Source organism: Eschrichtius robustus, chromosome 1, assembly GCF_028021215.1.
Source record: "Eschrichtius robustus isolate mEscRob2 chromosome 1, mEscRob2.pri, whole genome shotgun sequence".
NCBI classification, from domain to species: Eukaryota; Metazoa; Chordata; class Mammalia; order Artiodactyla; family Eschrichtiidae; genus Eschrichtius; species Eschrichtius robustus.
Genome location: NC_090824.1, coordinates 160858902 through 160885356, shown reverse-complemented (window position 1 = coordinate 160885356; position 26455 = coordinate 160858902). Strand labels below are relative to the sequence as shown.

The 26455-nt window shown below is 42.2% G+C and overlaps 1 protein-coding gene across 2 annotated transcripts in view; it reads left to right on the top strand.

The window, feature by feature from the left end:
* The window catches only part of LOC137760708 (NT-3 growth factor receptor), a 77840-nt gene extending 51633 nt beyond the window's left edge, over positions 1-26207 (top strand). The window contains exons 5-6 of one of the 2 annotated variants that reach the window (XM_068537629.1): positions 15966-16124; positions 26174-26207. In XM_068537629.1, coding sequence (XP_068393730.1) covers positions 15966-16124; positions 26174-26179 — 165 coding nt within the window. In that variant the 3' untranslated portion in view covers positions 26180-26207. Of the gene's footprint in view, positions 1-15965; positions 16125-19140; positions 19515-26173 lie in introns of those variants that run through there. The other variant, XM_068537623.1, reaches the window with a different exon arrangement.
* The last annotated feature ends 248 nt before the right edge of the window (positions 26208-26455 follow it).

The window sequence follows — 26455 nt, the reverse complement described above, 5'->3', positions numbered from 1 at the left end:
GGAGCTGCTCCAGCAACTAGTCCATGGAGGGATTGCAAGTTTAACTCCAGCTCAAGGAAGCTAGATAAGGCAGCCTCTAGTCTAAGGAGGAGGTGCACATTTTTTATGTCAGGTCCCATGATGCTCTTCCAAATTCCCTTTGCCTGGAACGTAGCCATTGATGGTAGGCTTCTGCTGTGATGTGAATTGTTTACTGAAGTAATTAAAATATGCAAAAAGTGTTCCCTCTCTCCCATTTTGTGCTTCTTCCCCAACCACTTCTGGCATTTTTTGTTGGCAGTTAATAAAACAAAAAGGTGGGCCCAAAGGCCCAAGTCTCCCTCAGGTTAGAATGATTAATTTGGAGTGGTTTGGAAGTAGCAGATTTTACCTCTAGCTACAGCCGTGCCTTTCTGGCTGATGTGTTCAACCTGCACTAAGCACTGTAACGGGGGGATGGCAAATGCTTCATTGAGAGCACAGGGCAAGTGGAGGGAGGCGGGAGAAAGGAGGCAAGGGTTTGTTTGCTTCTTATGGCAGCACAAAACCAAAAAAGACTTCTCTTTCTGGGAAGCCCAACACTGAACGAGCCACACCCAAGGACACCTGAAATTTAGTTCCTAATCCAGCCTCAATCTTTACCGTCACCAAATACCCCCATCTACCTGCACCCACAGAAGTTCAAAACCTATCCCCCTATATTATCTACATCCTCAGTGTGGAGTATGCTTCTTGCAAATATGTGCTAAGATAGCAATGCTACTAGCACAACCATAGTGATTATGGGGACCGTTGGATTGACGCTTGCTATGTGCTGGATACTGTGCCAAATGCTTTACGTGGATTATTTTATTTAATCCTCGTGGTCATTTTAGGAAGTAAATACCAGTTGATGTTTAACATATGGAGAAACCGAGGCTCAGAGAGGTTAAGTGATTTCTGGAGGTGACATGGCTATGAATTTGTGGCCTTGTGTCTAACGCTGTATCATGATGTTATACTGCCTTTGCTGTACGATCTGCTTAAGGGTGGGACACATTTCTGTTCCCATTCTTAAGACCTGTTTCTGCACCCAGCAGCTTTTTTTTTTTTTTTTTTTAATTTATTTATTTATTTATTTATGGCTGTGTTGGGTCTTTGTTTCTGTGCGAGGGCTTTCTCTAGTTGCGGCGAGTGGGGGCCACTCTTCATCGCGGTGTGCGGGCCCCTCTCTGTAGTGGCCTCTGTTTTTGCGGAGCACAGGCTCCAGACGCGCAGGCTCAGTAGCTGTGGCTCACGGGCCTAGTTGCTCCACGGCATGTGGGATCTTCCCAGACCAGGGCTCGAACCCGTGTCCCCTGCATGGCAGGCAGATTCTCAACCAACCACTGCGCCACCAGGGAAGCCCCAGCAGCTTCTTTAATGGGAGAGCTTATGCTTTTTCAACAGCATTGAGTAGAGCATGCAGGGTGCAAAGTTTGTTAGAGGCTTTAGGTCTTACCTTCCACTGGCCCAGAAACAGCTACCTGCCTTTTCCAACCTCTGGCCCAGAGAGATGAGAGATGTGTGAGCCACATGCATCATGACCCGAGGGTTCTCACAATGAGGGAAATGGGAAGACCGCAGCTGGCCAAACCTCTTTTAGAGACAGTTCAGAAGCAGCCCCTAATGATGGCAGGTGTCAGACCAGCACAGAAATCCCTGTCATTGTAGGAAATAATACTATACATCAGTACTTTCAAGGGTAGTCTCATGCTATGGGCTAGGCTTTATAAACATTCTCTAATTAGTCTTCAAACATTCTGTCTGAGATAAAGACCAGGAGAACCAAACAGAGGATGCTTTAAGCTGTCTGTTTCTGGGACAGCTGATTTGGGACCCTCGCAATGGAAGGGCAAGAAGGTGTTCCCACGACCCAGGCACTGGGTCTGCATAACAGACATTATAAATGGCGGGTCAAGTGTGCCAGGCTGTTGGAATCTTGAAATTAGAGGAAAAAAAAAAAGCCTTCAGTTAAGAAGGCCACATAGTCTAGCCTCTCATTCAAAGCTTAAGAGGTGGGGACTCAGCCTGAGCTTACTTACAGATAAGGCCTCATTGGCTTTCAAGGGAGGCTATTCCAGCGATTATTAGAAAAGCTCTTTCTCCCATGGAGCCATTGGTGCACATCTGCTGTCCGTTCACCCCTGCTCTTGGATGGAAAGCCCAGGCTCATAAGATGATACCATAAAACTAGAATCGTGATTAAAGAATTCAATGCTGTCGTCTTAAGGCTGGTGGGATATTCATTCAATAAGAAGTATTATTGCTATTGTTATTAATGTCTCTGAGAAGATGGCTGGAGGAGACAATTATAATTCGGTTTGCTTTTGGAGGAAAAAGATCCCATCTTAGTCTTTGCTTTTTAAAATTCAAATTATCTTGTTCTTCCTTTTTTCCCCTGAGGCCTCTCTCATAGGCTATGCAGCCACTAAGTGGCCGGGTCTTGTCTTCCCTGAGATTCACATTAGGTGCACTTCCTAAGTGTCTAAACCCTGCTTTGGTAAACAGCCAGATATTCCAAGGATCCGGGTTTGGTGGCCACACTGCTCCTGGAAGCTCCTTTTAGCCGCTCCCAGTGCTTGTAGGTCGAATTGTCTTGAACCCACAAAACCCCTAATGAGAGAGATTTGGAGTGTGGCAGTGGATTAACTTTTAGCTTGGCCTCTACCCACCATGGACTTGCTGACATTCCATTCTTGAGCTGGTTTCCTTATCCATAAATCAAGAATGGTGTCTCTTTGTTGTAAGGGCCTCTGAGCAGAATGTCCAAGTCCCTGGAAAAATTGAGAGGTGCTATTCATTCATTAAACATAGACATTGAGAAATTAGCATCTTTCAAGAAAGATTTTGATCCAAAGTCACATGCATGTGTATGTGTATTGAAAACCCGCCATGCCTCTGTTCCATTTAATATCTCATTTAGTGTCTGTACATGTTCTGTGTAGCTGCATTAGTGTCCCCATTTTATACCCTAGAAAGCTGAGTCTTCAGAGGTCAAGTACATCCCCTAGGGTTGCTTAGCTAGTAAAAGGTGTTGGCCAAGTTATAAATTATCCTTTTTGCTCTGTTGGATCTTCTGTTTCTTCATCCTATACACACATTTTCAATAGCAGTTGTTATATTTTTCAGATTTGGGGAGGCATCTAAATATTTAGCAAAGCCATTCTTGCTTGAAAGGGATTATTTTATTTTTGCTAAATAAATCTGAATCTAAACCAAAACCTATCAGTGCCTGAGCTGTACAGGGTAAATTAAAAATCTAGATTGATCACGAAGAGGCTTTATCTTCCTGCCTTCCTTTACCTATTGACGTTTAGCAAGCACTTGGGGTCTGAATGGATCAGTCTGGATCCAGTGTGATCCATGGATCTGAGCTGAGCTGATATCTCCGGCTTTGTTCAGCAAGTTGGGCCCTTTTAACAACATCCCTCAAGTTTGTTTCCATGAGAAGATATGAGTGCAGCCAGGAGGCTCATGTCTGGCCATTTGGAAAAGAAAACCAGAGCCAAGTCATTTTTCAGCCCACATCTTTGAACTTGCAATGTAGGCTCTATAAAAATATACATTGGGCTTCCCTGGTGGCGCAGTGGTTGAGAATCTGCCTGCTGATGCAGGGGACACGGGCTTGAGCCCTGGTCTGGGAAGATCCCACAGGCCGCGGAGCAACTAGGCCCGTGAGCCACAACTACCGAGCCTGCGCGTCTGGAGCCTGTGCTCCGCAACGAGAGAGGCCGCGATAGTGAGAGGCCCGCGCACCGCGATGAAGAGTGGCCCCCGCTTGCCGCAACTAGAGGAAGCCCTCGCACAGAAACAAAGACCCAACACAGCCATAAATAAATAAATTAAATAAAACAAACAAACAAACATATATATACATTGTTTGGGGCAGTAAAGGACAATGAGTTCTCAGAATGAGTGCCAGCATTTAGACAGGATTTAGAAAGAGGAAAACAAAAGGGGAAGTTATAAAAGGTATGTGTTCCTGGGGCTTCCATCTGAGAACTTGCTCCCAGCAGATGCAGCTCTAGGTAAGAGAGTTGGGCAGGATCACAATGGGCCTCTTTATCCTCTAGGCTCACACTGCTAAACAACTTGGCTCTTAAAACTCCTTGTATTTTTGGAAAACTCCAGTGGTATTTCCTAATCCTGGGGCTAGAGGCTCAGCCTGAAGCATCCATTCCACCAAAGTTCTCCTAAACGGACGTTTCTTGCTTAAGCCGTCCTAAAGCCTGCTTCAAGGGAGCAGTGCTATAATAGTGTCTTTGTGAGTTTCCTCTGCACCTTCCCTCCAAAGAATTCCAAGCACCCATTAGACCTGGGGCCGTGATCTTCAGTTTGGGTCTATAAGAAGTTACATAATAATTTGCCCTACTTGATTGGGAAGAGGAAGAGAGACAAAAAGAAGACAAAAGCAATTTTGCCTTATTAAGTCAGAAGTCTGATGTCACTATAGAAAATCTCAGTCTTTTGTGTAAAGGTTTCATCCATGAAATTTCTGCAACTGGTGTGAAGCCACAGACAGACACATATTTATGAACGCACACACACATAGATTGTAGACCTAAACCGAACAAATATTCAAGCTAATATATCCCGAAGGCACACAACATTACAACAGGAGGAAACTCAGAGTTCTGCCAGGTGACCCAAGGTCTATACACATCAGTGAGGAAAGTAGGAGACTACAGATCCAAAATTTAAACTTCATAAGATTCAATCTGTGTGGTTTTGATTTGTACACCTTTATGTATGTATGCTCTTCTCCACTAAAAGGTTCACATTGAGAACAAGACTCTTTGGGACTTTAGTTACGTTTCATTTACTCTCCTTAGTGACCTTGGACAAGTCACTGCCTCTCTTCCAGCCAAGGTTTCTATGCCCTTAGGGAGATTAGATAATTTCCAAGGCCCTTCCCAGCCCTGTGTGTTCATGAACTATAGCTTTAGTGTTGAATCTCTCCTTTCAGACCCTGGATTCTAATGAACTTGGATTTGAGGGGCTGGACAGTGTGCAGTTGTAGGGCAGACTGGTCCCCTAAAGATGCACCAGGAATCCAGATGGCATCTGGAGGGAAAGAGTATAGGTTCAGACACCAAAGAAGCACGCCTAGTGAATGATCAAATTTTAGAGCTGGGCAGGGAGGTGAAAAGCTGGTTGAAAATACAGCATCCTTAACTCAGAAGACCACCCTGGAGAAAGTGAGGGGAGAAGGGAAGAGGGGGAGGAGAGAGCAGTTAGAACTGAGAGAGTTCCCTGAGGGCAGACTGCCATTTCTAAGGCTCCGAGGGCCTCCCATATATGTGGGGAGGGAGCTATTAGGAGAGCCCAGCAGTTGGAGGCGGGCGGGCAGTTAGAAAGGTTAATTCCAGGAAGGAGGGCTCTGCCATTCTGGCGAATTTTGAGGCTGTCAGCAAAGCTAACCAACTGGTTTAGAGTGAAACCATTTATTTTTGCTATCTTGGAGACAGGATGCAAGGAGTTTGATATATATATACAAAGGACTATTACTCAGCCATGAAAAAGAATGAAATAATGCCATTTGCAGCAACATAGATGCACCTGGAGATTATCATATTAAGTGAAGTAAGTCAGACAAAGACAAATATCATATGATATCACTTCTATGTGGCATCTGAAAAAATGATACAAATGGACTTATTTACAAAACAGAAACAGACTCACAGACACACAAAACAAACTTATGGTTACCGAAGGGATTAGCAGGGGACGGGTAGATAAATTAGGAGTTTGGGATTAACGTGTACACACTACAATCTACAAAATAGGTAAACAAGGACCTACTGTATAGCACAGGAAATTATATTCAATATCTTGTAATAATCTATAACAGAAAAGAATCTGAAAATCTACAGGTATGTGTATATACATGTGTGTGTGTGTGTGTGTGTGTGTGTGTGTGTGTGTATAACTGAGTCATTTTGCTGTACACCTGAAACTAACACAACATTGTAAATTAACTATACTCCAATTTTTAAAAATGGTTAAAATGAAAAAAACAAGCAAAAAAAATACTTTGGGCCTTTCCTCCTACATTTAGATCATTTATTTCAAGAGGTGTCAGAGGGAGATTTCACCAACTTCATATGATCGGGGCATGAGCGACAGACCTGTGTGTGCTTCAGAAAGCATCTGCCATTCTCATCTGCTTTAACAGATTTTGACATGGCCCATATAGATCAGTGATTACAGAGGAAGCTTGAATCCTTCCATTGGTATCAATAATGCCCTGTATTTGCTCACCTTTGCTGGGTCCTGATTTCTTTATCTGGAATATATGGGTCACTTTGTCTCCTTTATACCTTGTCAGAGTTATGTGAGGATAGACATTTTGAACTTCTGGGACAGAAGCGGGCTTCCGTATGTCCTTTGAAGAAGCTGCCTCCTTTTCTGTGTAATTAGATGCAGAGACCTGACAGCCTTCTCGAGCTCAGCTGAGTTTCTGTTTAACCCACAGCAGTAGGTTCCCTCTGACTGCAGGGAAGCTGGCATCATTCTATGGAAATAAGCAAGACAATTTCCTTGTTCAGGAAAGGCAGGCTGCGAAGAGAAGGGATGGCCGTGGGGAGGGGGGGAGGGGGGAGGTTTGCCTCCCACCAGGAACACTCTGCCCCAGGGCATCCTGCCCCCAGAAGGAAAAGGAACCTGGCAGCCTCTGCAGCCACCCTGCTTTCCACCCTTCAGTCCCACTTACTCCTGGCCCTCAGGACAAGGCTGGGAGTGAGGGCTGAAGGCTTGAATGAAAGAAATGAGGCTGGAGGATTTCAGGCAAGCACCTGAGGCTGGAGGTGAGGCTGTAGTTTTTGCTTTCCTCTTTTCACATCCTCTCCCAGGATATAGCTGCAGGCCTGAGGATGGGTGGCATACAACCTTTGGGGAAAGATAGAAATTAGCCAGAGAGACTCTAAACTTTACACCCTAGATGCCCAGGCTCTGTACCTGTCATCTTCAAACTTTAATGCCCCTAAGAGAATTTTGAAAAACCATGTATGTCCCTTTGCATGTTTTAAGTTGCCATCTAAAATCGTCAACATACTTTTAAGTATGTCATTTCCACAGCGTTGTAAATATTGACATTAAAAAAATACGTCGCTCCTTTAATGCTAATGAACTTTAAATACCAGAGCAATTTGACCCATCATCTATAAAACACATGAACAAGTACTTAAACACTCAGGTTTACATGGTTCCTTTTTCTTCTTGAATTTATATTTTCATTCCAGTTTCCCTACCAAATTTTATCCTTATGGATTCTCATTTTATGCATGAAAGCCTTTTATTGGCCATTCTATCATAATTTAGTGTGACAGAAATATGTACAAAGATTTAAATATAATTTTTAATGCCCAATGACCATAAGTTTCTAGATGTTAAAAGATTTGGATTGAGTTATCATTGCAATTATTAGTATTACACAGAAATAGGCAGTAGATCAAAATAATGTATATATATCACAACTTTTGATGAATGTGGAAGATAAGGTGTATAATATTTTTGGAAATACATCTTATATTTTTTGATTAGTTTGTATTCATTGATGAATATTATTTATTGCTAAGGTAAGGAATTAGGTTAAGGTTCAGGATCAATTCGATTACTGTTTTTTCATTTTTATAAATATAAGAAATGAGAAACATTATTCACAATAAACCGGATGGGAAAGGAAAGAATTTTGTTACTGTAACATGACAATTCTTTGAACTCATATCTCTTTTTTTGCCTAAAATCACATACTGGTCTCTTATCAAAATTTCTTTTTAATCTTCCCTCAGCTGATAATTCTTTGAAGATCTGTCCCCCTTCAGTGGTTTGAAAAGAATTGGAAACCACCAGACTTGCAAAAGAACTTATTTCCCAGTCACTAGAGACATTCATTTTCAACACCCATACCAATATTTCACAGAGTCTATTCATTTGTCCTCTGTAGGTTTTCCATCCTAAGATTTAGAATGAGTGAGAGATTTGTCTTTCCTTTTGAGAGTGGCAGGCATGTGTGTGTGTGTGTGTGTGTGTGTGTGTGTGTGTGTGTGTGCATGCACAATTGGGCAGGGAAATTGCTGGACCACAGTGGGTTCTCAGTGTTAGATAAAATCCATAAGAGAATTGAGGCTCTGCATAATCCTTCAAAACCATCCTTGCCTGGGTACCCATTGGAAAGACTTCGTGTATCTCCAAAGTTATGTTATTGAAACCATTTCAGTGGGCACTGCAGTCTATCTCTGTCTGTTACACTCCATGGAAATTTTAGGCTATTACCCGCTAGGGGGAGTGAGAACCACCTGAGCTATACGTAAAGAGTACATTTCCCTGTTGACAATAACAAAAGAATGGAAACAACCCAGTCCTACCCATAGTGGATGGATTGGATAAACTGTGTGGTGTGATCATGCACATGGAGTCCTATCTAGCTATAAAAGGAATGAAAAAGTAAAAAAGTGGGGGAAAAAAAGTAAAGTATGTAACAGGTATGGTATCCTACTTTCGTTTATGAAAGTGAGGAAAATGAATATAATCCATATTTGCTTATGTTACAAACAATAAAAGAATAAACTAAAAACAAACATAAAATGGTTGCCTCTGGAGGAGGAGGAGATCAGGGTGAGGAGAGTGAACAGAGATGGAACTAGACTTAGATATCATGTACCTTGATTTTTTGGTTTGACTTTAAAACCATGTAATGGTTTTTGCATCTTTGTAAAACATTATGTCAAATGGGAAAGAAAAAGCAAAGCAATTCTTAAAAATCAAAAGCAAGATGAAACGGATAAACCTGTGTATTAGGTTGGTGACTGCGTCACTCAGAGAGGAATTATTTCACGTGACTTTAAAAGATAGCAATGTTTTAGGTATGTCCCTAGTAGGTATATCTTAAAGATGAAAAGAACTGCAAAGACTGTAGACAGCTTTCAGCAATCATGTTGTTAGTAATGATACTTGAACTGAATTTGAAATATATATATTAGGATAAAGCAAATAAGTAATACTACTAATGTGAGAATCAAGATTTCCAGCATAAGAAAAAAAATACGGATATAAAACCAAAGTCAAATAAAAGCTCTGTAATCCTAAATTTGAGTTGGAAAAATCAATATAAACTCCTGAAGTATTTTCTTTTGAAAGAGAAGTTTTTCCTAGTTATTTCCATTATAAGGACCCAGAAATACTGACCAACCCAACAGCAGTGAGCATTCCTGGCTTCCATAGTGTGGTCTCTAAATTCCATTGTCCACCAAAAGGATCCAGGGTTCCTTGAAAAAATGACTGAGTCTAGGGCCAGGGCAGCAAATGGACGAGATGAGCCTAGGATATTTTTTCTTGTCAGAAAACAAGGATGCTATCAAAGACCACTGGGGTTTGGTGAGAGGTGCCAGTTTGAAGAGGCTGCTACTGGCCAAAGACTGAAGAGTGAACATCAAAAAGAGCAATTATAATTGATGGAAACACTTCAAATGTATTAACAACACACACACACACACACACACACGCACACACACACACACACACGCACACACAAGCACACACACAAAGAACTGATGATGCTTCTCAAAACCAAACTAAAACAAAACAAACCTCTCTCACTGGTCACCTTTGGAGGACGCTAGGGAAGGGACTCTATTCTGAGAACTGGTAAATAAAAGGAGCTTCTAATATAAACTATTATCAGTGTAACCAAATAGTTAGTGAAGGAAAGTTTTCATTCACAGAGGATTTCCAGCTAATCTATGCAGAGGGAATGCTAGAATTAGAATGTCACCCTTTTAAAGCCACTAATGAAATAATGGATCTGGGCAATGATCATCAGTGGCCGCTGACATCGTTAGGTAAGAGGGAACTTTGTAAAGGAAGATCAGGCTGACAGCACCCGAATCCACAATAACAGAGGTGGTGGAAGGCATTACTCAAGGTAGTGTAATCCAAAGATCTCCAAGGACTTATTTTATTTTTAGACTCATATCTTGGAATTTTCGCCTTATTCCTATATATTTCCTATTTTAAGGCTCAGCTTTCAGATCCTTAATGTATCTCATTGAGAGCTTGGATCATGAGCAAGAATTTCTCAGGCAGTGCCTAGACAAATTACCTTATCTTCATCTGTGAAATGGGGATACTAGGGAATTCTACCACATAGGACGAGAGAGAAGATTAAATGTGGGGTGTGTGTAACATCCAGTGGCTGATATTTAGTGTGCATTAATTAGGACTATTCTTATTAAGATTATTATTTCAGCCCATTGCTTGCCTGGCTAGGTTTCGCCATGGGGATATTTGTCAGTATTTTTTTTTTTACCAAGGAAGGATTTGACCGCTACCTTTCCCAGACTGGATCTCTCCAATGTGGGAGAAGGACACAAGAATGCAGGTAGCTCTGAAGGAAAATCAGTGTAGTCTAGGTGGATCTATGGGAAATATGGACAATCTAGGAAATCAGGTTTGTTCTGCTGCTCACTACACATAGGGCACAGTCATTGCACTTCATGTGTATTATTTTTTTGTATTTAGTGGTGCTCAGTTGGTTTTTTTATACATTATCTCACTTTAGATACGGCCGTTGCTTGACTCCTATGTTGAAGATGAGGAAACTGAAATTCAAAGAGGTTAAGAGCTTGTCAAAAGTCACATCAGAATACAAGCTTCTGACGTACAACTTATTACTTTTCTTTGTTATCTCACAGTTCACTTGAAATGTTTTACTCCATTTCTGGAGGAACGTCATATAAACTTCACCCACATTGGTGGTGCCGCCCAGTGAAAATCTTGATAAAGTTCTTTTTAGTGGTACCTCTGTGGTCAATTAATACCCTTCTGATAATTTTCTGCCCAGATGCTTAAGCTCATCAAAGTTTACACCAGCACACTCAAATTTCTCTTACGGTAAACTTGGAAATTTCAATTTGGAATGGCTCTTCCGGATTGTGTATAAAATCATCAAATGAGGCAAACAACCAGCATCAGTTTGGAGAAATCTGTTATTTACCATTTTTCATCAAGTAAAATGTTCCCATATTCCTAACCTCTTTTTCTTCTTATTCAAGAAACCAGGTACATTAAACCATTCCACTAGATTCTATCAAAAACCCAATTTTTCTTCAAAAGTAATATTTTGATTTAGAACGTAAATAAATTAGGTCCACTGGTTTTCCTTTAGTCATATGTTTATTTTTTTCTTTTATTGTTTAAAATTTTCAAATGTGGCACACGATTATGATAAAATTACAAACAGCATAGAAATACATACTATAGTAAAAAATAATGGAATTTTCTCTTTGGTAGGTTCTCCCTCTCACTTTCCTTTCTAGAGGAAACCACTGGTTTAATGGCTATATTTCTGGACCTTTTTCTATGCATTTACAGAGTTATATAATACATTATTGCCTTTTAATATATTTGCTTATGCATACACATTTTTACATAAATGAGAATGCTAATATATATTTTTAATGTTTTGCATTTTCATTTACTATATCCTAGACGTATTTACATATCACTCTACATAACTCTATAACTCTACTGTATTCCTTTTAACTGCTGCATATTCATTTAATGATGAACAAATTGCTGCCCTTAAAGACAATGAAATAAAATATCTTCAACGAAGTATTTTTGCTTACATGAGCAAGTATTTTTCCAAGACTTCTAGAAGTGAAATTGCTGGATTAAAAGACACTCAACATCTTTAGTGTGGACAGATTCTGCCAGGCTGCCCTCAAAAAAGGCTACCCCAGTCTTAGCAAGGAATAACTCTTTCCTCAGGACCTCTCATGCACTGGATAATACCAGTCTCTTCATTTTCCCCACATAATATTAAAAAAAAGTGTGTCTTTTATTGTTTTAATTGACATTGCTTCATGTGTTTGTGGCCATTTGTAGCTGTTTTGTGAATCATCTACTCTTACCCTTGATTCATTTCTCTGTTGGATTTCTTGTTTTTAACTAATTCAAGAAGCACTTTATAATATATGGATTTTAATTCCTTGCTACATATATTGCAAATATTTTCTCTGTCATTTGTCTTTTAACTATGCTTATTTTGTATTTTGCCATGCAAAAGTATTGAATTTTTTACCAGTGGTATCTCTGAATTCTGTCCTTTATGGCTCCTTGAACATGTGTCTTATTTAGGAAGGCCTTCCTCTCCTGAGGTTATCCAAATACTTTTCTAAGTTTTCTTCTAATATGATTATTGTTTTGTTTTTTATGTTTAGCTCTTTAATCCATCTGGAAATGATTTTTGTATATGGTGTGAGGTAGGTATCTAAGTGTACTTTTTAAATGAATAGTTCATTGTCCCAACACTGATTACTAACCTATCATTTCATATATTAAATTCCAGTATTGATACATGGGTCTGCTTCTGGACTCTATTTTGTTCCATTGATCAATGAAATTGTCTATTCCTATGCCAGTAACACAGTGTGTTCATTCCTGTAGTTTGATAATATGTTATGCTATCTGATACAGCAAATATCCCTTGTTGCTCTATCTCAAGTATATCTTAGTTTTTTTAATCAAATATTTACTCCTCTCAATGAATTTTGGTACCATATTGTCAGTTTCCATATGTCATTCCATTGAGGGTTTTATTTAGATTGTGTTGAATTTTTAGATTAATTTTAGGGAAGAATGAGAGGTTCATGATATTGAGTCTTCCTATCCAAGGAAAAGACACATCTTTCCATGTATTCAGATCTTCTTTTATGTGTTTCAATACTTTTCTTTACATAGACCTTGTATATTTTCTGCTAAGGCTATACCTAGGAATCTTAAACATTTTGTTGTTGTTGCTAATATATGAGCATGTTTATTTTCTATTGAATTTTGAAGTCATTTTACTAGTGCATGAGAATAGTCTGATTTTTGTATATTCATTTCATGTCTGGGTAGCTTACTATATCATATAATGGTTCTAATTGCTTTTTAGCTAATTGTCTTGAACTGTCATATCATATGCGAACAATGGTGTTTTGACTCCTCCTTTTCAGTATTTTTACCTTGTTTTTATTCCTGCTTTATTGTAGTGGCTAGGGCCACCTGAAAAGTATTGCATAAAATCAGTAATAGAAGATACCTTCTATGCTTTCAATGTTTTATCAGTAAATATGATATTTAGTATATTAAATACAGGAAATTACTTTTTATTACTAATGAATTAGGGCTTTTAATCGGGAAAGGGTGTTGGTAATTTTGGGCATCTTTTGAAAGAATGGCTTTTCTTCTTTTGTTTTTGCCTTATGTTTACTTTGTTTCTTCTCTTGGAATTTCAGACTTCCTGTGAGGATAATATGTGATTGGTGTTTATAAACGCCTTTTAGATAACTGAAAATAATATGCAACTTTTTCAGGAGGCTGAAATATACATGCATCACTCATATATATCAATTAAAACTCATTATTTTTATTTTTTAAATGTATCTTTATTTTTGTTGTCTTCTTGATCTGTCATTTTGCAAAATAAGTGTTTTAATTTTCCATTGTAATTGTAGCTTTGTTAGTTTATAACCTGTTTTACTTTTTATACATTTTTGTTGCTATCTTAATTGGAGCAAAAAAAGTTCATAATTTTCATAATGGCGAATTTTACCATCTTCAAATATAATATAGACCACTTTGTTTCCATTTAGTTCTTGGCTTTCTGAAATTTTTTTATATATGCATTCAATTTTGATATATTCTATATTGAATATATGACATATATTCAATATACTATATATGAATCATATTTTCAATGTATATTACACATATTGAATATTATCTATTCAATATATATTATATATTCAATTATATATTGTCATATATTATTATGTATAATGAATATTATACACATTGTATATTCAATTTTTTTTACTGTTTGTTATATTTTTTATTCTTTCAAAAGTTTCAGTATTTTCAAAATTCTTTCAAAATTTTCAGAATTTTCTGTTATTTCCTTTTAAATATGTCTTTTCTAGATAACATGCATCTTGATTTTTTAACATAAATTTTTCTCTTATTTAAGAGGTACCATATATAGCCCATTAATTCTTATGGTTTATAGTGATATTATTTAAACTTCTTTTTCATTTTGTGCTATTCACTATTATCCCTCCCCCTTTTTGTAGTCTTTTTGGTATTGGTTAGAGATTTTTGGTTCTATTTTCCTGAAACTGGTTTGGAAGCTATATGTACTATTTCTATTCTTTTAGAAACTACTTTAAAATTTTAGCAAGCACCTTTAAATTTAAACTGTTATAATCAACAACTGATGACTTTCTGTAAGCTCCCTTGCCCTTCCTTCTAAAAGACAGAGAGCCTTTATCAGGCTTTTGATTATTTCCCTACCTACTCGTCTGTGCACTTATTGTTGAAATTATGAATAAGTCTGTGCACCTATTGTTGAAGTTTCATTCCAGAATATTGTTAATAATAGCAGTGATAGTACTATTTGTATTATTACTATTATTATTTACTTTATGCCTCTATTTTATGGAAATCATTTATTAGTGATTATATTACATTTTACTACCACATTATATTACATTTACTACCACATTACTACCACATTAAATAATTAGTGACCATTATTTAGATTTAAATTGTGTTTTTTGTGGCTTATTTGCTTTGCACTGTTTGTTATATTCCAAGTCATCGTATATTTTAGATTCTTTGTCCGTTTTTCTGGAGTACATCCTCAATTAATTTTTTCTTCTGTGTTTTTCTCAGAGGCTATGAGTGGTAAACATTCTGAGTCTGCTTGTCTGAAAGAAACATCTTCATTTGTCTTTACATTTGATACAGAGCTATCTTGATTATAAAATCCCAGGTTGAAAACAACTTCTGCAAATCCATATTATCATTTATCTTCTAAAATACTTTAAGTGGATAAGGCAAACATGATCTCTTTTTTTTTTTTAGAAACAAGGTTGCCCATTGCCAGCAAGTCCTTCTTTCTTAAGTGTTTATGATTATAATTCCTCCAACTGGCCCATCATAAATATGAGAACTTTGATTAATACCAATAGTTCATCAGGACATTTACAGAGAGCTTTTTCTATCAGTCAAAAGCAGTTTTCTAACAAGTTTCATGTATTAGCCAGAAGTTCCAATTTCTGATGCTCTATTTATGAATGATACAGTTAGTTCCTGAGTTCTAAAACATGCTGTGAATTTTCTTCCACTTACGCTAATAATATCTCTAACCTCCTGGGCAGTGAGGATTTCCCTAATGTTTTTTCTCAGAAAAGTGTACCCTGAATGTCAGTCACTTCCTCTTGCCCTTCACTGTCAGATCTGTAAACCCACAGGTGGCTGATGTCCTCCTCGGGCTATTTTAAAAAAACACTTTCCTTACTGGCCTTTGAGATCTTGCTAAGAACGTTGTGAATTCTCTTCTGGTCCACCTGATTTCTCATTAGCATGTGGTCTTTCATACTTTTGAACTTCCCTATCCCCTTCACTCAGAACACTGAGTTCTAAGTAGCAGTGAGAAATTCAGGATTGTCAGATAAAGCTAAAGTCATAGTAGTACAGATTAGATGCACATGGACCATGCTGTGCTTTAACCTCCTTGGCCAAGGAGTCTAACCTAATTTTTGCAAATACTCTGATACTTGGTAGCCTTGCTCAGTGATTCTGTGACTTCCCTCTGGACTCCTTCTCAAGGTTAGATTTGATTGTAGTATCAGATTCTGAAATCTTCTCTCCCACTTCAAATCATCTTGTAATCTTTCTTTATATTCCATGCCAAGGAACGTACCTTCTTTAGGTGTTATCTCTAATTGCCATTCTAGCTGCCTGCAGTATCGTAGGCTTATCTCCACTGGTCCCCCACCCCCATCACAAAAGTTGCATCATGTTTGGCTATCTTAGAATAAGATGCATCAAGAGGGCATCTGCCTATGAAGAGTGCAGACTGATGTGACTGATTCTGGCAATATGGTCACTGTGTGTGCTTCTGTCTCGACCCCTTTTAGGTGGGAGGACACACCATGCTCCCCATTCGTTGGATGCCCCCTGAAAGCATCATGTACCGGAAGTTCACTACGGAAAGCGATGTGTGGAGCTTTGGGGTGATTCTCTGGGAGATCTTCACCTATGGAAAGCAGCCATGGTTCCAGCTCTCAAACACAGAGGTACAGAAACGGGGCAGATGGGAACCTTGATTTGGGGGAAGGCTGATAAGAGACATCTCAGGCCAGCACTTGGAGTGTGTAAAACATTAGGTGGGGTTTGGAGCCAGCAGAGCAAATGTTGGCAGAAAACAGAAGGAGAGACCTTCTTGGTAGAAAAAAAATTATAGCTTTAGGAAATGTGCTGTGATTGTCAAGAGAGCATGAAATCAGATGTCGAAATTGAGATGCAAGTCACGGTTCTGTTTGCTCTGCTACACTTAAAAATCACAAATGTTTCACTAAGACAGAAAGTGAAAACAAAAAACAGCTATGAGTTTTTCAATTGTGCCATCTTGTGGAAACACCTACTATGCCCGAGTCATCTGGGTCCCCAAAGGCTTTAGGTAGACCAGGCCCAGAGGTGTGCAGGAAGGTGAACTGGGAAGGCAAATTTCATGTTACTGATAGAGCTGTGTGTGGACTTCCAGGAATAAGATGAATCATAACAGTAAATGTAATAATATACACATTATGTATTTTTATACTTTTGATTTACAATATTAATAAAAAATGTTAGTCATCAAATTTAATAATAGCTAACATTTAGTGCCAGGCATTTTCCTAAGCACATTAGCCTATATTAACTCAGTACTTTTCACACAAACACTTGTTGAAATTCAGGACAAAGGAAGGGGCGCTGCTTGGGGTTCTGGAATGGACTGGCCAGAGGTGAAAGCATCAGCCTGGAGAAGGCTTGGGCCGTGGTCCAAAACAAGATGCTTCTCAGTGACATCGTGTCGTCCCAGGGAACTCAGTCCAGTTTGTAGACAGTAAAGGGCTTGGTCTCCCAACCCAGCAGACCTATAAAAGATTGCAGTTTATGGTTTTCTGTTTTCTGGGAAAACATGAACATGAGGACCTTTTAATATTAGAATCCTATCTGAATATTCCAGAAAGTACCTCTCTTCTTGGAAGCTATGTTCATTTTTGCTTTCCTATACCCTGACCATTTAATTAAGTAAATGTCAAAGACTGAAAAGAAGGCATTTCATTACATTTGTAACGTCTCATCATTTGCAAACTGAATGGGTCCTGACCACATTTCCCAAAATAGGACAAAATATTTTGATGACCTTTAAAGAAAATGTAAGTGTGTATATCAGAACTCATTTGTTATGATGCTTTAAAAAATTATTGTTTTCCCGGGTAGGGGGTAGTGGTAAACATACGCACACATACACACGCATGCGTGCGTATATACACATGCTTGTGTACACATACTGGCACATTTGCATGCACTCAGGCACACAATGCACCCTGATCACAGCCCCTACGTAGTTTGGTTGCCCTAGTAAAGAGGGGATTCTGGGCTGAGGGTTCTATTGGTCTCAGCAGATGATCTGTCCTGGATACCTAAACTGGCTTAGAGTAGCTAACGGATTCTTGTGGTCATCTCTGACACTGCTTGGTAAGGCATTGGCCTTGAAGATGGGCTTCCTACCCCCAGCCACCTCTTCCACTCCACCAACCCCAGCAGTGAAGTCCTGACAGTCACTGATAATGAGTTTCTCTATTGAAATTGACAAACTGGAGAGCCCCACACTGGAGGAGACACCACCCTTCAGTGCTTTTGATCTTAGCACTAGGCAGCGGCCACTGCAGTTTGAACTGGACCCCTTTTCATGGAGGGGAAGGTAATGGAAGGTGGAGACAGGGTTCAAATAAAAACAGGGAACAGGAGCAGCTGGAGACCTTTCAGGCTGGCAAAGAACAGAGCCTAGTGGGCCTTTGCAGACTCTGGGGTGACCAGGACCAGGAAAGTGCTAACACAGTGATTGTTTGACAAGCCATCCCAGGGTCAGAGTGACATGAGCCCACACTCCAGACAAGGCGCTGTTGGGGGCAGCCTAGGGAGATAAGTACTGTATACAGATTAATGGGGGCAAAGAGGGGAAATAACATTTTTCACATACTCTACTAGAGAAGATTCTGTGTGATTTTATCATCACGGTCTGTCTTCCAATGAGGAAACTGTGGTTCGGGGTACATAAGTTGCCCAAGGTTACAGTGGGAGAGTTAGGGAGAAGTTAAAATAACCTGAGAACTGTAAGATAGAACCTTGAAAATTCACATGGTGTCAGCAAAGAAGTCTTTTTGAGGAATTGGAATTGAACTGCAAATTACAGGCGTGGTCCTGAGGGGCCAGCTGGGGATGGTCCAGCTGTACGTTATTTGCTTTCTTCCTGCTCCTCCCTGTGGCCTCCCGTTTGGTACAGTGGCTCATACAATCCCTTTCCCTGGCCTCATTTGGTCCTTACAGCAGTCTTAGGAGGTGGTCAAGGGAGACATTTGATCCCCATCTTACAGGTGAGGATGCTGAGATCCTATGAGGTTAATTGACTTTCTCTCGGACACCCAGCTGGGCAGTGGTGAATCAGGTGGTTAGTCCTAGTGTTAAGGACTTTTCAAGAAACAGGATACATGGTTTAGTGCAAAGAGCAAGGGAGGATGCGCCTCACTGAGGGAGGGACCTGTGTAATGGCTTAGAGGTAAGCATCACATGTGCACCGAGGCTGTGCCTGGGAGGGGAGCTTGTCAGGAAGTGGGAGCCATGGAGGGGCAGAGCTCCTTCAAGGGGGTTTCCAAATCATGCAGGCTCCTAAGAGGGGGTGGGACAGGTCAGATGCCAATCCCCACTGCCAAGTGGGAAATGAATGCAGCTCAGTCATCTAGATAAGATTCAGGACTAGAGAGGAAGAGAGAAGTGAAAGGAAGAGTGTCTGTGGGAGTTGGAGGCCTGGCCTAAGAGATGGAGAACAGAGGGCAGCAGTGGGCTGGACCAGCCGGTGCTAGATCATGGCCCTTGGAACCCATGCACAGGACAGATGAGCATCTCTGGTCTCCAGCCCAGCCTCAGGAGGGTACCCCGCCTCTGCACTGAAGCTCATCAGTGAAGTCATTGCCTTCTGCTGCGCCTGAGCCACAGGACCAAGGCTGAGCTTTGGTGATAACTTCCCTGTTCTCCTCCGTTTTTCAGGTCATTGAGTGCATCACCCAAGGTCGTGTTTTGGAGAGGCCCCGAGTCTGCCCCAAAGAGGTATACGATGTCATGCTGGGGTGCTGGCAGAGGGAACCGCAGCAGCGGCTGAACATCAAGGAGATCTACAAAATCCTCCATGCTCTGGGGAAAGCCACCCCCATCTACTTGGACATCCTTGGCTAGTGGTGGCCAGTGGTCGTGAATTCATATTCTGTTGCCTCCTCTCTCCCGGCCTCACACGCCCCCCTTTTCCACCGCACAGACTCTTTTCTTCCATCCTTGACTGAAGCAAACATCTTCATATAAACTCAAGTGCCTGCTACACATACAACACTGAAAAAAAAAGAAAGAATAAAAACCCTGTAAGGCAGTTTGGCATATATATATATTATATATATATTATATATATATATATATATATATATAATATATATATATTTATATATCTAACTATCTATCTATCTATCTATATCTACAGAGAGATAACCTCTTCTCTAATGCACAGAGAAGCTGCTGATATACAAACCATAAGACTGTAACAACAACTCAGAAAATCTTAAGTATTATGAATGCAATTGAAACTTCCCTTAGACGTAGGCTGTGGCCCGTGCTTCTTCAGCTCCGACTTCTGGGAGCAGAAGACCTTGACGATGCACAGAGACAGTCTTCGCGTTGGGACGGAGGAGCTGGGGTGGAGCGCCAATCACTGCTGCACAGGTGATCATCTGCACAGGGGTGTTAGCTCCAAGCTCTGCATATGTGCATGGGCAGACCTCATCGACAGGCTCAGCAAGTAAAGAACACCGAACCAGGGGCCTCTGGGACGCCTCACACATCCCCTGACCACCTCCTCCATGCCTTCCTCCTTTCCTCCACCTCAAGACGATTTTCTAATCTGTCTTTTCTAGAAAATATAGTCCTGATGCTTTGGGGAGTCAACCATGGCGCCTACAGGTAAACACTGAACAAACAACAACGACAGCAAAACATAAAACCATGGCAACAGTGGACTACATCCATCTTGTAAACCATGCTCAAGTTCCTTCCTAAATTTGAAAGAGATTTGTCATCTCTCCTCTGAACTTCAAGAACTGGACTTTCTGGATTTCAAGAACCACAGAATTAAAAGCTGCAATCTGAACCCTGTCAAGGCACTGCCTCCTGTCTTTCCATCATTGGAAAGTCTCCTTGGCCATACCCCCGACATTCAGGCTATTGGGGAGTTAAGGGGGGTGTCAGACATCCCCCATGTTGTCTGCACATGTGGGCACAGCAGGGTTCCAACGGCAGGAGACTTCATTCTTTGCAGGTCTTATAAGGTCTGCCCCCCTGGGTCGTCTATTTCTCAACCCGCCTTCTCTAGATTCTAGCTCCCACTTCCTGGGCCTCTATGAAGTCCCAGGTAAAGCCCACTGCTGAGAAAGGGGCCCAGGTCCGGCGAGAGGCCGGGGCAGTGCTTGCTTCTGGGAGCCAGGCAGTGGAGTGGGCAGGAGCCGGGGGGCGGGGCGGGGAGAATCTGTTTGGCACCTACATCCGGCCCCTTGTCATTCTCCTCACGTTTCCAGCCCCGGGGAGGATTGATGCATTTGCCTTTGAGTGCTGTGAAAATGCAGGGGCTGAGAAATCACTTCTGTGGACTGGGGGCAGGGGGAGGGGCCGAGGCTGTTTGGGGAAGCATCCAACGCCTGGCCGCTGCCGCAGGCTTGGCATCTTAATGAAGACGGAGCCCTGACCAGGGAGAGAAAACGAAGCATGTGGGCTGGGGCCAGCTCCCTCTGCCCCGACACCAGGGGAATCACTGCCTTCCCAGCTGCCGCTGTCAAAGACTGCGACAGGGGCGGATCTCCGGGCCCCCCTGACCCATGACAACAAAATGCCCATGGAAACCGACAGCCTAGCCCCACAGAGCCCTCCCGCTGGGGAGAAGAGGATGTGCTTCTCCCAGGCCACCGGTCCCTCCGCCTCCCCCAAGCACAGAGCTACCGAATGGACTGGGCTTTGCCCAACTGGAGCCTCTGGGTCCCCCGACCTGCACCCCTCTTGGCCAGCTTAAGGGACCATCAGCAGCCTGGATGCTCTGGTCAGCTGCAGTGCAGGCATCCTGTGTGGGGTTTGGGACTGAATTCTGTGTTGGTGGTTTTGCTTCTTTTTTTAGACCCACAGATATTTTTATTCCGAGCTGTGCTCGGACTGTAGGCCGTGGTGGCAGGGGTGGAGGGTGGGGTGGGGTGGGTGGAGGCTTGCTTCAGGGATGGGTGGGGCTGCTGAGCGGGGCTGGGAGGGGAGGGAGGGGAGTTGGAGTTGGGTGTGGCTTTTCTCTCTGTGCTTCGCTCTCCCAGCCCCGAGGACTTTGGAGGAGAGCTCTTGGGATGGACCCCCTCAAAGGAATCCTGTGCTATCCTATGGCAATCGCCCCCCTTGTCTTTCCACCTGGAGGCCCTTGGTCTCTTCCGGGGCTGTTAATGCTGGGTTGAACTCTGCAGTCTGCTTTGGCCCTAGCTAACTAAGGGAAAGTTGTTCAAGGAGGGAGCGATCTGGGGCGGCTGCGGGGAGGTGTCTCTTAGTGAGAGATAAGGCTCCAAGTCTCCTGTTGCTGCCACACCCTCCCCCATACAGACACTGTGTAGCTTCCATCTTCTTGGCTGTGTGCTCCTAGAACCTCAGAGTCCCTGATAGTCTGGAAGAAAGGGAGGGTGGGGAGGGATTGGTGGGCAATTGGGAATGCAGAATGTAGTAGGGTTTCAGCGCAGGGCGCTGTGTCATCATGGCCTAATGGGAGTAGGCAATTCCTTTGCGGACAAGGAGACTGGCGTTGTCAGACTGCCCTTGTCCTAGTCCCTTCAGCCTCTGTGTAGGCCTTGGGGTCACACCCTCGTCACGTCCATCGTAAGCAGCTGTCTCCTGTAAGAGTCCAAGACGAAGGGTACGGGGTTGGAGGAGCAGAGGGGGAGGGCCTGCTTTCTCACTGCCCTTGCTGTGCTCTCTGTGTAGAGAGTCTGCATGTTGACTTACTAACCTCAGCAGGTGGAAAAACTCAAAAGTCTTTTTGGAGAGTGAAGGAGACAGAGAATGGGGCTGTGGAAATGGAAAGGTTACTCAGGGCTCTGGGGTGAGCAGAGTAGGTGGTTTCTTCTGTAGAGGGAGGACTGAGAAGACTCCCCCGTGTCTCCGTTTCTCCATCTGCAAAATAAGAGGTGTGTTTGCTAATCTCTGGCCCCTTCCACATTCTGGAATTCTTAGACTCTAACAGCACCGACTCTCTGTGTCCCTTTTCTCAGGACCACTCTGGAATGCCAGGGCAGCCCTCTGCAGGCCTTGCGTGGGTGGGGGCAGTTGCCTCAGAGGGCTTGTCGGCCTGGGCACAGGTGGGTTCCAATAAGACTGTCCTCTCCTCCTTTGCAGTCACAACGATGCAGGGGCTGAAGTGCCCGAGGTTACTTTACGCCTACAAGGAGCATCTGGTCTCCTTCTCCCTCCTAGACTTCCTACACAGGCAAAAGGCCCTGGTGAAGTGTTATTTATTTACTTATTTATTTTTAAAGAGCCTGAGGTAGTTAAATGGGTGTTGAAATGACATCCCACTAGCCAATATGGCCACTCCAGTCTACTTCAGTCTCATCGCCCCCTACCAAACTCCACGGTTTAGAAGTCCATGTCTGAGCGACCGGGAAGGGGTGTAGCATCATGCAAGCTCCTTTGTAGCTGTGGTAGATGCTCTAGGTTCCCCAGGCTGGTCTCCCTGCCATGCCATCCTCACCTGGTCCCCTCCAGGACTGGGTGTGAGTGACCTGCTGTTGGATGCCCACCTTGGAGTAGGGTGCCATGGCCAAGGGTCCTTCCGGTTCTTTACTTTGGATGTGAACCAAATGCTGCCCTCTAATTATATCCCTGACCTCTGGGTGGATCTTGAGGGTCACTAAGCCTCATTTAGTTAACAGACGAAATCTTGATGCTTCCTCCACTCAGAAGATTGTGCACAAATCATCCCTGGGGAGAGGCTTCCCACTGGAGGCAAAGGATACTTGGTCCCTTGGGGTTCAGGTTGAACATGACTCTTTTTCTCTGGTGATGCTTACTTTGCAGACTACACCAGTGCATGTATTTTTGGTGCTAAATACTACAGAAATCAACACCAATGGGAGAGCAGACTGCAAATTTCTGGGGTTGCACGAGACTCAACTCAGAAGCAGAAGGGGTCAGTCGTGCCTGGAGAGTGCAGGATACATGGGAAGTTAGGTGGCAACACGGAGCGGTGGAAAGACCATCGAAATTCCTGGCTTTGCTCTAGTTACTCAGGTGGCATTGGCCAAGTCAGCTAACTTCTCAGATTATCAGATTTCTCATCTGAGACATTTAGAAGGTGGAAATAGATATCCTTAAGGTCCCTTTCAGTTAAAAAATATTATGTTCTGGTCTCACTTTTTTTTTTTTTTAAACTTGCTTGTTAGGAATAAGAGAGAAAATAAAAGATCGGTAAGGATGGGGAGGAGGGACAGTTATCAATGGTAAGAAATTGACTATAGAAGGCAAATAAGAAAGGCTCAGTGACTGTTAGATTTGAGGGCTGTTGGTGGAGGGAAGCCAGGCAGACAAGCCCAGGACCCGATTTCCATGCTCTTCAAAGAGGCTGCCACCCGGGCCCTTGGCTGACTGTCACCAGTCTGTCCTCCTCAACTGGCCATCCTACTCCGTTCAACACCAACATACCCAAAGTTGACAGAAGCTATTCCAAGATGTGGAGACAGGCCTGCCTACTGCTCAGGCAGGCCGCTGGCCATCTGCACTCTGGGTCAAAATCCAAGAGATTTTTACCTTCACCTGCTATTGTGAGGAGCTAGGAAGTTGGAAAGAGGGCAGCATTTTAAGGTGCAGACTATTCACTAAAGTTCTTCTCCATTCAGGAGTGGTGAGCGGCTTCTTTGCCGCACGTTTCCAAACCGAACAGCAGCAGTATTATTTTGACTCGAGGTACGGTTATTCCAATGGACAGTCTTGAGTTCTGGGGTCTTCCTTGTGCTTTGCTCAGAGTCTGGAGCAGAGAAACGTCTATAGGTGTTTGTCCCATGAGCCCGTGTGTGTTGGCAGTCTAGAGAGCTGCCCTCTAATGCCCCTGGGATGTCTATTGTCAACTTTGGGTGAGAGCCAGCCTGCTAGAATACTCCATGCCATTTGCCTGAGAGCAAAAAATGCTGCTGTAGCCACTATGTTTTTGGTTCCTGGAGCACCAATATCTTCTTTGATACCATTTCTTTTTTTTTTTTTTTTTTCTTTGGCCAACACTTACTAGGTTTCAAAGGAAGATTCCAAGTTTTTGTATCGTCATTAATATATCAATATAGGCTTCAGAACATGTTTTGGGATGCTTAACATCACCGGCAATGTGATCGTAAGGAGAGTATAGGCCTATGTACATTGTATGCTTATATCGATATATTTAATTGGGATGGCTTCATTGAAGGTTCCCTTGGAGTCAGCAAATTGATTCCATCATCCTTCATCTCTTTGACCCTTACATTTCTCAGGGATGAGAAATCCAGAGATGGACTGGCCTAAGACATTCAGAAAGGTCCTGATGGGGAATCTGGCATCGTGTAAAGTTTCATCATTTGGTGCTCCCTGAATTAAATTATGCTGACGACAACATTCTGAGCATCTGAAAATCACTCTTCCTGGTTGATAGATCACACAAGAACTAACCGTTTCTACCACATCACATCCCATTTGGACATGTCCCAAATGGACATCACATTTCGGGGTTGGTATTGAAATCACCAGCACTGCAGGTGAAACCAGCACCTAGGAGGGATGGGACAGAGAGAATGTGAGAAGATGATCATTGTTTACTCTTTCTGAAAGGTATTGCTGACTGTGGGAGATGTGGTGAATATCTGAGGCCCTGCCTTGCGTATTAGGACTTTTGCTGTGAACGTAAGCTGTTTCACCCTAAGGGTCTGTGTCTTGGCTTCTGACAGAGTCTCTGTTTTCCTAGTGCATTCCTCCTAATCATAGTTCTCTTGACTGTCTAAACACATTCTGTACTTTGCAACAAGAGATCCTCTGGCCCAAGTCTTGGTATGCCAACATAGACACTTTTCTATTTCACGAGGAGATCCAAGGGGATTGGGGGCCTCTCTCAAAGTACTTGGAATTCTTGGGCAAAATAAGAAAATTCAGATTCCCCTTCGTCTTTAACTGACCAAGTTCCAACTTTAAAACAAGGCCTGGTCTGATATTTGCAGTATGGATGGTGTCTTAAGCCAGTGTGCTGGGCTATCTCCCATCCTACAGAGGCAGGACAGTGAGCTCTATTAATTTTTCCTAATCACCAAGGTAAACGATGCTTTGTGTGCAGTGCCATGGCCCAAGCTTGTAGCTTGCAAGAGATACTTATGGCCAACAAATCTAGAAGTTTCTAATAGAAGATGTATCAAGATAGTGTAGTTGAGGAAAGGCCTGTTGGATTCTCCTTCTGAGAAATGCCTTGTCGCTCAAGTCTTGCTTTTCAGTTTAACATCTCACGAGAGAAGTTGGTTTCTTCTCAGTTTATACTGTGACAAATTTATGTATCCTTCCTGAACGTCCGAAGGTAGACTGAGAGCCTGGACAACCACTAACCATGGTCTACTCTGACATTCTTATGGATGCAACATCTCTAAAGCCCAGTGAGAAATATGAGTACTGAAGCTAAGTCTGGTAGCTTTTCCTTCATTTAAGAAGAGTACATGGGAGCCATAAAAACAAATTTTGTAATATGTTAGCAGGTAGGACATACTCAAATGAATAGCTTCCTGACATCTTTTGTTTTCTCTTGGAGAAGAGTTTATGTTCCATCACCATTTAACAGCTTCCCGACATTACCTGGTGCCTCTGAGCTCACGTTCGGAGTGAATAAATAAACCTGGTCCAGATGATTTGATGCCTGCTTTCCACAGTAGAGAAGTATATCTCAGTAAAGAAACTTGTCTTTCATTTTTGTCCTTTTTTTTCTTTTTCTTTTTTTCTTTCGACTCCTATCCTCCTGCTTCCATAGGACTGACAATCCAGTTTCTTAAACTTCATGATGGTCTTAATATGAGGTGCATCCTGGGACCACAAACAGTTTGGACTTCAAACAGTGAGAAAATTGGCGCAGAATGATTCGGCATACAAAGCAGAAAACTTTCATTTCCTGCAGGCAGGATGGAAGTGACTGTTATATTAAGACTTCTGAAGGAGCCCTGCCCTGGAGTAATTTCAGTGCTGTCAGACAACGTTGACATCTAGATTAACCTTTGTGCAGTGAAGTTTACTGCAGGGCTCATTGAGATGCATG